This window comes from Xiphophorus couchianus, chromosome 1 (genome assembly GCF_001444195.1).
Source record: "Xiphophorus couchianus chromosome 1, X_couchianus-1.0, whole genome shotgun sequence".
NCBI lineage: Eukaryota > Metazoa > Chordata > Actinopteri > Cyprinodontiformes > Poeciliidae > Xiphophorus > Xiphophorus couchianus.
In genome coordinates, this window is record NC_040228.1 from 5,897,933 (window position 1) to 5,912,037 (window position 14,105).

General features: G+C 38.8%; 1 protein-coding gene across 2 annotated transcripts in view; it reads left to right on the forward strand.

Annotated features, from left to right (window-relative positions):
- Window positions 1-1,332: 1,332 nt before the first annotated feature.
- The window catches only part of dennd2da (DENN/MADD domain containing 2Da), a 29,601-nt gene continuing 16,828 nt past the window's right edge, over window positions 1,333-14,105 (forward strand). The window contains exons 1-5 of one of the 2 annotated variants that reach the window (XM_028013062.1): window positions 1,333-1,561; window positions 6,249-6,315; window positions 6,415-6,501; window positions 8,492-8,563; window positions 8,704-8,757. In XM_028013062.1, the coding sequence (XP_027868863.1) occupies window positions 1,532-1,561; window positions 6,249-6,315; window positions 6,415-6,501; window positions 8,492-8,563; window positions 8,704-8,757 (310 nt within the window). In that variant the 5' untranslated portion in view covers window positions 1,333-1,531. Of the gene's footprint in view, window positions 1,562-6,248; window positions 6,316-6,414; window positions 6,502-8,491; window positions 8,564-8,703; window positions 8,758-13,004; window positions 13,230-14,105 lie in introns of those variants that run through there. The other variant, XM_028013069.1, reaches the window with a different exon arrangement.

A 14,105-nucleotide genomic window follows, 5' to 3' on the forward strand; every position in this document is an offset into this window, starting at 1 on the left:
TGTCAGCAGCTTTTTAAAAAATTATTATTATGCGAGCACCTTGTTGCACATAAACGTGCGCATATGATGGTGTTTGTGAATCCACACTGATTAACTGGATGATAAAAGAAAGGCAGCTGTTGGATAATTTTCTGGCGGCTTCAACATGCGACCATGGTTGATGGGCTGTCTAATGAGGATGGCTCTTTTGGACTCTTATTAGACAAACGGTTCACATTGACAAAAATATGAAATGCATTTTAGCCAAGGATGCTGATTGAAAATAATTTCTAAAAAACAAAGTAAAGTAAAGTAAAGTGGTCATTTTCTGCGATGCTGTAGACAGAATTAGTGCTGCTGATGCTGTGGTTGCTGTCATTGTTACATCCAGGGTTAGGATAAGAGCAACGGGGCAGGTGACTTCATTTTAAAATCAAACAATTTTACATTTTGCAACAAAAATGACTCAAATATATAATTTAAATATGTTTTTAGTCATCATTTGAAATCTGAACACCACATCCATCAAAGTCTGACCTGCCAGCCCCCCGGCCTTCATCCTCCTCTGCACTAATAATAAGGAAGCTTTAGTAGAGCCGGCCTGCTCAACGCTCACTGATTTCACCTCTAGAGCCTCAGCTCCTCCCCCAACACTGATAAACCTTCGGCAAAATAAAGCATTTCATTTACCCCACCTCCCTGGAACAACCTGTTTTTCTTAACTGTGCCAAATCAGTATGAAAGGGGGTATCTGTTGTCTCCTGCGGATGAAAACTGAGTGGATCAGTTCCTTTAAGCGGGTCACAGCAATCAAGACAAAACTGCAACATACACATAATAACTGAAAGATGTCGGAATTAGTGGCTTCAAACACAAAGCGTTATAGCAAATATACATAGAACAGATTCTTTCAAATTGATATCAAGCTGAGTAATTCAACTATCTACTCAAAAGTACATTTTGTGTTGGTAAATGAATATGCTGAGAAACAGCATAAGTATTCCTGTGTTGTTTACACATTCTGTGTGTGTCCCATGGAAGGAGGGCCAGCTCTGTTTGTTTTTTGGGGTTTTTTATGTTGTGAAATGGGAAACTCTTTACCTGTTCCATCTCCTAAACTGGCTGCCCACAGCGAATGGTGCAGTTGCTCACCTTGCTTGACTGCGAACAAGAAGCAGCCTCGGGGTGAATAAAGACTATTGTTTATTATATGTGCAGTTATTTGCCAAACTGGATTCAGAAGCTGCTCAGCAGGTTTTCTCCTCTCAGTACTTTCTCACAACACACCCAGGCTGTGACGCGGCGTATTGGTTTAACATTAAAAGAGGAAATCCTGGCATCAGAGTGAAGTCCACCAACTGCACATTTCATCAGCTGCACTTCCTGATGCGTGTGCACTTGTCTCTTCATTAGCGCTCGAGACAGCTCTGCACGTCCCATGCATTTCTCTATATGTGTCTTGCTGTGCAGATAAAAGCAGACTTATGCCACGGTCGTAGCATTTTCTCTGGATCCGGTGGACACGTTTGTCTCCTCTGCACACACAGGACAAATGGACAAAGCTTCAGGGAAAGCACAGGTGGTGAGTATTCTCCTTCACAGGTCAGTGGTTAGAGGTCAAGGTTGTTCCCAGTAAGCCTGCGGCGTTTCTGTCTTTAGAAACTTAGTCCGGTTGTCACAGCGAAAACAGACCTATGCTGTAGAAATCTAAAATTATGATCAATGACACCTTCTGACATTTCCTGCCCCGTATCACATGACACAAGGAACACAGAACTTTGATCTTGACAACTTTTACTTCCTGTGGTGACAATTACGAGAGCACGCTTTTGTAGCTGCTGAGATTGGGGAGACGAGTTTAGCGTTCCTACTTCTGGGTGATCATGGATGATTTATTGCTGTCCTCAGTTACTGAATGTTACGTTTACCTGCTCAATAAAATCTACGATGAAACCTAACTTTTTAAAAATGCAGTCTGGAAATGCAAACCAAGTCTAGTGCACATGAGTTTAAACCGTTTGTACCACGCTACAGCTCCATAATGCACTGGAAGGTCAGCAAGATAATCCGCTAATATAAAGTCTGCTGAAAGCATTGGCGTTGGAAGTTGGGTCTGAAAGACAGACATTTAAATCAACATTTGCTTTGTGCAGGGGCAGCAAGAGATCCATTCATAAGTAGAAAAACCAACAGAAATATGTAAAGCCATGAAACAGTTGTAGATGCAGACAAAAAGAACAAATTAATTAGTCCATTTTTTTTGTTTTGTTCATTCAGAAGCTAGCATTAGCACAGCTAGCATGAAACAGTGTTAGGGAAGTAGTGTGGTGTGAAACTGGACTGTTTTTTTTTTTTAAACTATTTTTTATTTTGTTCAAACAACATAATTGCTTACCCAGATAATTGCTTGTGTAAACATGCAAGAGTCAGCAGTTTTCTGAAAAGGCTTTGGCCATCCAAAACCACCGCAATAAGTTCCTGAAAAACGTCAAGATTATTACTTCACAGACTTTTTAAAAGCAATAATATTTGTTGCAGGCAATCAGGAAGGAGTTTTTAGATGACAGAAAGTTACTTTTAATATTTCCTAGAGCTACTCTGAAGTACGTGGCTTCTTTGGTTCAAAGTAAAAATCATAAAAGTTGCATTGAAACAACTAAAGTCTGTCCTGAAATACTGATTTAGTGGATTTGATCTGTTCTCAAACCACAGGTTCAATTCCAGTTTCTTATATCGTCACAGCATATCTGTTCTCATTTTTGTCCCTTTTTGTACTAATTTCAAGTCACAACAAGCCGCAGGTAAAGTAATCAGTGAAAAATGAATCATAGGTCCCTGAAGCTACTGTCACTAATGACTGCTGGGATATTATTCTATTTAAATAACGAAAATAATTTGGTAGCATTTGCAGCACTGGATAAACACTGCATCTGATGTTCCCCGTTTCACAAAATAATGCGGACAAGATTATTGGCTTCCGTATTGAGTTTTCATTCCTGCATACTTTTGCTGTTTTCAGAAGACGCAGAGAAAAACCTTCACATCAGTCACCATTCAGTTATGGTTCTGTTGTGATGCTGTTTCTGCTTTACCCGTAAGTCCTGGAGCAGAACCTCTTCAAACGCTAAACTTTGTTTCAGAATTATTTTTAATAAATCTTTGGTGCCGAACTCACAGAATCAACACAAAATCTACGTATGTCGATAATGAGCAGATTTGCTAGAATAATTTTAGGCTTCGACCAAGATTTACAAAAAACCATTAAAGTGTTTTAGAGTCTCAACAGGAGATTCTGAGATCATCAATTCAGGAAGAACTGAGGCAGAAACTTCAGCTGATCATCAACTTTGGGAAAGTCCTAGACGGAGCTGAAATCTTTTTCCATGTTTATGTTTTGTTTTTTTCTTACTCTTTTTTTTTTTTTTTTTAACATCAACACATTTGACACAGGTGTGTCTTCACCAGCTGCCATTAACGATCTGACCAAATGTAAAGCTTGTTCTATGACAAGTTAAGCTACTTATTTTCGCCACGCTTGTTCTCTCCTTCGGTTTGAGGTGATTTTGGATCACTGCTGTATTTATCCAGTCAATCATTGTCTACTTATTGATATATGCTTTGTTGAAACAGCATAATATTAACTGACTGTGACTTTAAATAAATCTTTTAATGTTTTATGTGTGTTTTTTTTTTATGTTCAAGGTTGAAAATACAGAAAGCTAGGCGCAGCTCTGACCAAGTCCAGGAATTTAAATCCAGACTGAGAGGAATCAGTGGAGCCTTTTTGAGCTGCTAATGCGCTGCTTTGTTCTGCAACCCCTCGCATAAATAATGAACGGTTGTCATTTTTCTGTCCAGTCCTCTCCCTTAGACCTTCCGCTCAGTAATTCATTCAAAACAAATAAGAAACACAAAACTCATCACTTCCTGCACAGAGAGGAATTTTCCCAAGAATGGCCATTGATGCACCGAGCAGCAAACTGGAACCGTTTAAATTGGGGGAAGAAAATGAGAAATAAAGGCGGGAAGAAAGTGAAACACTTTGCTTCTCTTCTGAGCTCCACCAACTCTTCGTTTCTTCATTGACGCATTCCACTTGTAGAGTAGTGGTTTATGTCGCCGGGGAGTTTTCCCAAAGGACAGGGACACGTCCTGTCATTTCTGTGCTATAAACAGCGAGAGTGTCTTCTCATCCAGAACCGATGAGGCTCGCTCACATTGTAGACAACACAAAGCCTTCGGCTGAAAATCTGGCTGAGAAACCCAGCTCAGAGTGAAAGCATCTGCTGTGAAACGCAGCGCGGGACGTTTCTTTGCACACAGTTAAGAAATAGTTTTGTGTTATAAATGAGTTCTAACCCAAAATTATTCAGGAGAAATCCTCCGATTACGACAGTCATAAAGGTCAGCGCAGAAAGCCTCGCTTTCTACAGGCTTTATGAGACGGAAGCATTGCTGGTTATCCAGTTATTTTTGGAGAATTTCCAGAATAAATGAGTAACTACAGTAGTGGCAGATTTCCAAAGTCAGAACGAGTCACTAAATCTTTATAAACCCTGAGCTGACTGGGTCAACCTGAACAAAGCTGAAAATGTTATGACCTCATCGCGTTTGACTTATGACACATTCAAAATCTGATTCAATTTTACACTTGTGATCTTTTGGTGTAACATTTACTCCAACATAAATTAAAATATATATATATATTTTAAGTACATTTTTTCTGGGGACTCGTGATATTACAGTTCTTCTCAGTTGTTTTGGTGCATTTCTCAAAATCCTTCTCGACATTTGCAAAACAGTAAGTGCGTTTCTCGAAGCAATTTGTCCAAGCAACAAAACAGCATGGATTACCTGTAAAACCCAGTTTTCTTTCTCAAAACCCTCAGTTCGTCTCCTAATATTAAATATTTGTATCAGTGAACATGTCAGTGCTTCAGAATGACAAGTTCTTGCGGATAAGGCAGTCAAATTTATTAGTCATGTTGTCAATATAATTGTGTTCTCTGGAGAGATATTTTCACACACTAGTAGCTAAAGTTTTGATGACCACAATTGTAAATTGGAATTATGGGAAATAAATAGAGACTAGACAAGATTCGCATGGTTTTACTGCCAATTCCAGACTGAGAAAAAAATCCTCAATGGAGTTAAGGAATGAGGAGCAAGATGAGAGGAACTCCATCAATTCAATTTAAATTCAAAAATGCTTTATTGTTCTCAAAGGAAAAATAAATGTTGTTGTAACTTCATTTCTGGTTGTTGACCCATTCAGATCCTCGTCCTTCCACTGTCAGAAATGCAACATTGTGTTGTGCTCCATCTTTAAACACTATGTACATGCTAGTTGACGGCTCATGATACCTATGAGCTTTGAGTCTTGTTGATCATTGGTTGATCTAATCCTTCACACATTTACCTCTATTCATCAGAGACCTACATAATTTATTTTTATCAGTATAACACAAGACATTAGAAGTGTGGGGAAAAGCTGAGAATTGTACTTAATAGTTTGCCTTATATGCAAAAGCATTTGCAACTTGCTCACAAAAATGAGAAACTACTTTTTGATATTCACAATTGGCCCAGTGATTGAACAGAAATCCATCCATCCATCCATCCATCCATCCATCCATGTGACTTCAGGAGCCGCTTTTGCCCTCGTTGCTTCAACATAAAATTAATCTAGAGCCACAGAATTAGATAACATTTTGTAAACATGTACCAAATATATATATATATATATATATATATATATATGTAATATATATATATATTACAAGCTAAGGAAATTTAAAATACTATTTTCAGTTTTTAGGGAAAAAAATTAATCACCATGATCACCATGCAATTGCAAAGGGAAAAAAAACACTTTTTTCTTGTGAGCTTGATGAGCACTTTCTATAAACAATGACACGGAGAAAGATTAAGAATACAAAGCATATAGTTGAAATAAAAAAAAACTTTTGTATTGCCATTTTATTTAAAAACATTTCTTATTTGGCTCTGAAGCAGTCAATTCTTTAGTTATTCAGTTATTACTGTTAGCTATCAGCACAGATGAAACCCTACCAGGACAGAAACATCTAGAATTTTATCAAGTACTTAACAGTCATCCACTAATTATTTGGTGTGTGATTATTTTTAATGAATGTACTCCTGCAAGGGTGGCTAAAATATTTCATATGTATTTGTTTTTTTTTGTCAACAAATTCATTTTGATGTTTTGTTCTTCGTTTTTTCCTAACACCTTTTTCATATCCTTTCAGGAAAGTGGACAACTTATTTCTCCAAACACTCGAAGGACTTTCAGTTTTTCATCTCTCCGTATCAAAAGTAAGATAGTGGATCAATGTGAGGCTCAATCATGTTGATGTTCTGTTGTTCAGTAAAAGCTTCACTCATATGTTCTGTAAACCTGTTTTTTTCCTACAGAAAGGCACAACAGTGAGGGTGATGGTGGATTTGAGCGCAGGAGGGGCTTGAGATCTTTCTCATCAGCTCGAGAAACATCCAGAAAAGGTAAAGTGTGAACTAATCTACCACCCCTGTGTTAGATTAGCTAATAGCAGGGGTAGCACAAAGAACACTTCTTAATAATCACAAAATACTGTAAATATTAAGCCTAAAAACATAAAACTGCAACAGACTGAATGTTCTGTTCTGTGTGTGGGAAATGTTTGAGTGTTTTTTTGGTTGTCACTGACCTACTTCCCTCCATATTTCTTCTCTTAATTAACACTTTTTTCAGACATTATCTAGCTATTGAAGAGTTGACATTTAGTAGTAAAGCACTGCGTCCCTTTTTCTTTTACATATCATGTGTACATTTAAGATTTTGCTTGTTATATTGACAACATAACTGCTAAAACAAATATTAGTCATCGACAGTGAGCAGCTTTTTGCCCTCCAGCAGGAAGTTGGGGGGCGGGACCTTGTGCTCATGACGTCATGCTGCAAGGGGTTTATAGATATTTATGGCTGCAGGCAGAGAAAGATCTCCTAGCGGTCTGTGTCACAACAGATTGGAAGAAGCCTTTGACTAAAGACGCTCTGTTTTTCAATGAGCCATGAAGAAGATGTTCAAATTTCTTGACTCCACGTAGAATCAAGAAATTTGTTCCCAGAACTGAACCAGCCTTCTTCATCAAGTCCTTATGAAAGGTCGTTAATACCTTCATGAGTTTAGTCTGTGAAAGAAAGCAAGAGGAGAGGACCAAACCGCCTGTTGGTAAATACAAAAGCTTCATTGTGCAAAAAAAATGTCAAATTAAGTAAAACATAGAGAGAGACAGGGAAGTGGTTCGGTTGTGGTAGAGTTTCACCCAATTATTATGAAATACACAACTACATCAACGATCAAACACAAACTGAGAGTTTGTTAAATATAAAATAATCGGTAAGCAATATTCTATATTTGTGGGGGTTTTGTTTATGTGTTTGTGTCTGTAGGGGCATTTTAAAGTCAGACCTAAACAAAACATGTAAGTTGTTATTCACATTTCTGTTCTGCGCATTACCTTACAACTTCTGTTAAATCCTGATTCACGTGTTTCATATGGGAAAGTCTTGATACAAACTGGAGATTAGACTGACAATCTTCATTGAGACCATACACTTCTTTGTAGCAATGTGACAGTGATAAAGTCTAAGCCTCATGAAGACGTCCTGCAGTAAGACTTTCTGAATCAATCTTAAATTTCAAGGCCTTCTGTTCATCCAGTACTTATTCTGACTAACGACAGAATCATCAGTCAGAAACAAACAGTCGTAGTCAATAAATCAGAATATTATTGAAGCCAGTCAGTTCATTGAATGAAACACGTATCATAGATTAATTCCTCACAGGCGGATGTTTTCACCTTTATTTCTGTTAATTATGATGATTTTCTGCTTTACGGCTAATAAAAACACAAGATTTAAGATTAGAAATGACATTAGGTTTTTCAGACCAATTTCTAACACAGAAATGTGGCTTTGTGAAAAGTATGTTTAATACCTGCTTAAAGGTTAGACTTTGACTCATGTTATTATTGTAGTGCAGAGACCCGACAATGAAATTGGCAACAAAATGTTGTCGCTTGGCCACTACAGCTGCTGGGAAAAACACAGGAAAATCACAATTGTGCCTATAAATACATAAATATATAAATATATATATATATAATTTAGCATTTTCAAGCAGTCTTTGTGGGGTTACGATAGGTGTTGAGCAATCTGATGGTGGATGGGAGGTAACTATTTCTGAATAGACCTCCTCAGGCCTTTTTTCTGTACATTTTAAAAACAGGAGAAATCTTGCTTTCATCTGTTTTCATCTGTACTTTTCAAGTGTTTTTAAACCTGCCGAGATTCTATTAAAAACACTCAGAAAACGACTACTTTCAAATGCTTTTTTTTCTCCACGCTGGTTTTGTTCTTTTATTTCACTCCTGCTGTTCACTTCTCTCCTGTGTTGGTTTTTGTTATATAGAAGAAAATCATTGACATATCAGCTGCCTTGTTACCACAGGATCTACAGCAGATCCTGCGGAATCTCCTACCGGAGGCCCACCGGTTGAACAGGCCAGATTATTTTCTAAAGGTACGTTGAATCAGACGAATGAGCTTCACTGGAAAATTCATTGAGAAACGACCGCATTATGTAAAAATGTTTGACGAGTTACGATAAGAAAAGCCAACATCTGCGTATTTTCTCACTTTCGAACCTCGTCTCGGTTGTAGAGGAAGCGGGTCCTGCAGAAGTCAGTCGGGTTCAAGAGCTGCTGAAAAAATTTGGTACGTATGAAGCTAATGTATGCCTTTGCTTCGTCAGGGGAAATAAAACGCCTGTTTTTGTTGACTGAACCTTAACACTTGAGAAAGAGGTAATGGATGTCTGATCTTGGGTGTCTGAGTCTCAGATGCTGTGCATGTCCTTCACAGTCTGTGGGGTGGGATGTAACCCAGCAGACACGCTTACAGAAACGCATTGAAATGTTTTCCTTTCCTTACTTTTGAAGGAAACGATTTTCCAAAATTCTCTAAGATAAACAATGGGAAAAAGTCTATATGACCAAATCACAGAAGTTATGGAGATTCATTGAAGACAAAAAGCTGTGCCAAAACAATACAAGCCTGTTTTCTTCAATTCTAAAGAAATCTATGCAGTGGTTTGTGTTGAAACATCAAACTATTGGTGTGGAAAACAGCAACTGTCAATGCTGTAGTGGAAAGTTGAGAAGTGCAGTATTTTACTAAAATCTGTTCTTAAACAAAACTGCTTCACAACACAATTCACCATTTCAAGGCACTGCAAGACAAACAGCTTCGTTGCATTTCAGTCAGACCGCAGATGAATAACGGAGCTTGCTTGATTATCAAGAGCGTTACATGTGAGAAGAGAATTTTTTAAAGTTATATTTAGCAACAAAGACCCAGTGAAGAGAAGCTAAGATATGAAAAATATGATCTCCCTGATTAAATTTTATCAGAAAACTTGGTGTAACTAAACCGAAGGCTTTAAAATGCCTTCGATCCCCACACCCTCACCATCAAAGCCACAAAATCACTAAGTTATTAAATGTATCATTTGTCAGTAAAGGAGAGAGAGGAGCAACAATCTGACATAATGAGGAGGAGGAAGGAGGAGACTTGGCCAGAGAAGAGCATGCTGAGAAAAGCCATTTGTAACACAAATGCAAATGTAAAGTGCAGCAACAGAGAACGGGCATTTTATCCTGCTTATGCATTAGAATAATAGAGAATTGTCACAAAAACTTAAAATTAGATCAAGTTAAAAGAATTAGAGCGAGCAAACAGTTTCAACACATTCAAAAACAGGAATTAACACAAAATTTCTTATCTGCCTTACACATCTGTGACTGAGGGTTCTCTAGGCAGCATGTCAAAATCCATTTTAAAACCAAATGTTGTAAGAAAACCGTTCATCAAGAGATTGAGGCTGTTTTTATTGTTTTTCTCAAGCAGGACTCGTGATGATGAGAGTAATAATTACATGCAAATCACAAATAACTACGTCTGACACAGGCCTGATGTGTGACTGTCCAAAATATAAACATCCATCCATTTTCTAACACCCTTGTCCTTAGTGGGGTCAGGAGGTGCTGGTGTCTATCTCCAGCTAACGTTCCGGGCGAGAGACGGGGGTCACCCTGGACAGGTCGCCAGTCTGTCGCAGGGCAACACAGAGACAGACAGAGACACACAACCATGCACACACACACACACACACACACCCAAACACGCCTAGGGAGAATTTAGAGAAACCAGTTAACCTGACAGTCATGTTTTTGAACTGTGGGAGAAAGCCAGAGTAACTCAAAAACCATAAACTCAAAAAGTTTTCTTATCGTAACATTTAACACGACGCACACCCAGTCATTCTTTACAGCTAAACCTCCTGAAGCCGTTTGCGATGCTGTCTGTGGACCATCTTGGGTCTGTTAGGATCATCAGGTTAATTTATCCTTCATTAAACAATGTGTGTGAGCTGCCTGCAGAGCTGGGACCCTCACTGCTTAGAGTTCTCACAAACACCACCTGATGTTAAAACAGCATTTATAATATAGGCTGCTGGTATCAATAATATTTATTATAGTTCATTATCTGTTTGTGGGGATGCTGCGATAAAAGAGGTGATGTGTGCAGACAAGCTGTCACCCTGCTCTGTGATCCTCTACAGACTACAACAAAAGGACGGTTAAACATTTGCAGGGAGAGACGCTGCTGGTGGCAGGATGATGTGGCTCTGACGTCACTCTGAGGCCTGGGGGAAACCGAGATGGTTTTGTGCTGTGTTTTAGAACCCGTTAAGAATCACTGCAGAATCACGTCACTGAAAAATTTAATTGGCAATGTTTAAATATTGAGACAGACTGGCGTCCTGTCCAGGGTGAACCCCGCCTCTCGCCCAGAACGTTAGCTGGAGATAGACACCAGCACCTCCTGACCCCACTAAGGGACAAGGGTGTTAGAAAATGGATGGATGGTTTTTGAGTTGAGATAAACAGAATAGCATCAGAGCTAAGATTTTAGTTTTAAACGTGCTGAGGTGCCTCCAAACCCCCTGATGAAACTGGTTGCTCCCTGTAACTCTGGGAAGGTTTGAAGCCACAATAAAACCGATTTCTAATGGTTGAATGTGTGCTGTCAGGGTGGGAACAGAAATAAGGGGCGTTTAGCACTGGAATAGCAAAAAAATAATAATAACACCTTTTTTTCAGCGTAGCAAGGTTGATATGATGAAAATAAATCATTACATTAGAAAGGCATTTTATTTTTATTATATTATTATGAAGATGAAATGTCCAGAAATGCAAAAATAGCTCATCATTAGCTTTAAAGTCAGTTGTCTTTCTAGAGGGTAATATTCCTTCTGCTGCAGCAGATTCTCAGGAGGATGGCTTTTCTCTGGTGTTCACGTTGTTGTTGAGTGTTAGTCTTTAACTTCCTGTTTAGAATTTCAGCATTTATGTAAAAAGTGTTGTTTAAAACAAAAAAACAATCTTATTGACGCTGTGTTTTCTGAAACCCCGATTACAGAACCATGAGGCGTGACGCATACTCTTACACGAATCAGAGAGAAAGAAACAGAAGCAAAAGATATTCATGCTCACTTTCTAAACGGAGACGAGGGTTGATCTACAGATTACATTGTAACAAATGTGACTGAAGTTGGCAAAAGTCCAGAGCAATATTGTAGTAAATTATAGCAATGTTCACATCAAACCAGACTGCACAGTGACTGCAGTGAAAGTAAAGGTGCTGCTAGCACGGAATGCCTTTTGTGGTTTAGAACACAGACCTAATGTTAATTAGGGATGGAACGTTCATTTTGATTAATTAATTAATTACATTTTTAATGGGCTAAATTACATTTAACACAATTAATTACATTGTGTTTCATCCAGAACCTTTGCAATCACACGTTTCTGGTACGCCTGAAAATCTGATGCACAAGCAACTTCCACCAACAACAGCGATGGACCACCATGGTTAATTTCCTCTTCAAAAAACCCCAAAAAAACGATCTGATGAGATGCTGGGAAAAAACCTAATGTTATTTTCTAGTGGTGCTAAAAGGAATTAGCTTATTAGCTAAAGCTATTCAAGCCTAAAATAGCATCTCAATTCTAAACATGTAGGAAAAGCAGAGACGTCCCCAACGCTAATGTCGGCGTCCATTTCTAAAGATGTCCCATGAATGATCAGGGCTTCCTGAAACACTGGAAAGCTGAATGTTAATGGTTTTTACATTAATCTGATGGTTGAAGAAACAAACCAACATTTTAAAATCAATGAATATATTTGTTTTTGAGCTCATATGACTTTTTTATTCAATAATTTAGCAGCACAAAGGATTTTTGAATTGAAATGTTACTTCCTTTGTCGATATATAATTTTTTTATTAAAAAGCAATTAGTTAATTACAGATTGTGCAATAGACTTCATTAAAAAATTTAATTGAGTCCCACCACTAAAATGAATCAGCAAAGTTATAAGTATTTCTTGCTATGTCACATATATTTCCACCAGAACTCGTTTTCTCCAGATAATCACAGTTACACTAAACACATGTAATCCTGCATATTTTTGGCACATTTGGAACCATATTCAGTTCAATGTTGCTTTATGTCTTATTGTAGCTCTTCTGAGCAAAACGGCTGTGCACCGTTTATTGCACATGAACAGTCCTCTGAACTGAGGGTCATCTTTACTCTCAGTCAGTTTATGATTTTTGATGACTATCTAATGTAGGGAATTTGCTGTAATTTTAAACATTATATATATATATATATATTTAGGTTTTTAAAATACGTAGAAATATAAAACACTTTCTGAAAGAGGATACGTGAATGGATTCTGGAATAATATTTGTGTAAAATTAGGCAAAAAAAAAAAAATTCAGATCCCTGTTCTACTTAATCGAGTCTTTGCCCTTTAATCGGTGAACAACAACAACAACAGCTCTGCAGAACACTCCGGAGAGCGGAGTTTTCGTTTGTCCGCCTGACTTTGAACGCAACAGAGGAGCCGTGCTCCCCACAGTTCGGTGCGGCGCTCGCTCTGACTGCGAAACCGGACGGATGCGTGGTTTGAGCGGGGATGGAGACGATGACTTGTCGCCGTGGAGCGTCAGAGACGAGCCGCTGAGAGGCGAACGGCGTGTCGGTGGACCTCAGCAGCAATGAGTGAAGTGACGCGGAGGAGGAAAGAAGTGGGGCTGAAGAACTTTAGGCAAAGATGGAGTGAGTTTAAAGCTGCTGCGAAACTGTCGGGGTGTTACTGGTGTGGAAATCCCGCGAAATAATTTTTAAAAGCCCCCCCCCCCGAAAAAGTTACTTGGGTGGATTTTCAACAGTGTTTTTGATTATTGGCGCTTAGAGATGTGTGTGTAGATGTAGAGGGTGTGTAGTTGTTACCTGTCTGAACCCAAATCGTTGTTTTTCTATTATCTTTACTGCGCTGCTTTAAAATGCACGGTGAAGTTTAGTGAGATCCAGTTCAGACGGATATGGTGGCTTTCTCTACATCTGTCATTTAAGCCTGACATCTGTAACGTCTGCAGACCTAACTCAGTCGCCATCTCTTGGCTGTTGATTGGAAATGTAGGATTATTATTATTAATATTAATATTTTGACATTAGAGGAGCGACTGGACCCCTTCCTTCCTACCGTGTGTGACCAAAACACACGCCATCCCTGCGTTAGATCTGGTGACACAAGAACATGATGATGAAACCAAACTTTCCCAGTGACCAGATCCACCAGCAGATTCGCATCAAATCTGGACTTCAGCTTGTTGAGAAGGAGACTCGCTCTGCGTTCAAGCTTTCAGACAGCATTCAGTTGAAACTTGTTTAGGAGCCTCAGGCCTGAAGCTCTTAACTCTGGACTGTTATTTCCACCCACAGGCTTCATAGCTGAGAGGAGCGACACAATTCAGGGTTAGCATGACTGCTCAGCAGGATCCCAGCCCGCTTGTTAAAGAGGAATTACACTCAAAATCAGACCTGGGAGAGAGCATTCCCTGCTTTCGGGTTTTGTAGCGTTTCCTTGCGTTTGCTGAAATTCAAAGTTGTGCAACTGGCGGGTGGAGAAGCAGCAGCACTGCTCTCGATGTT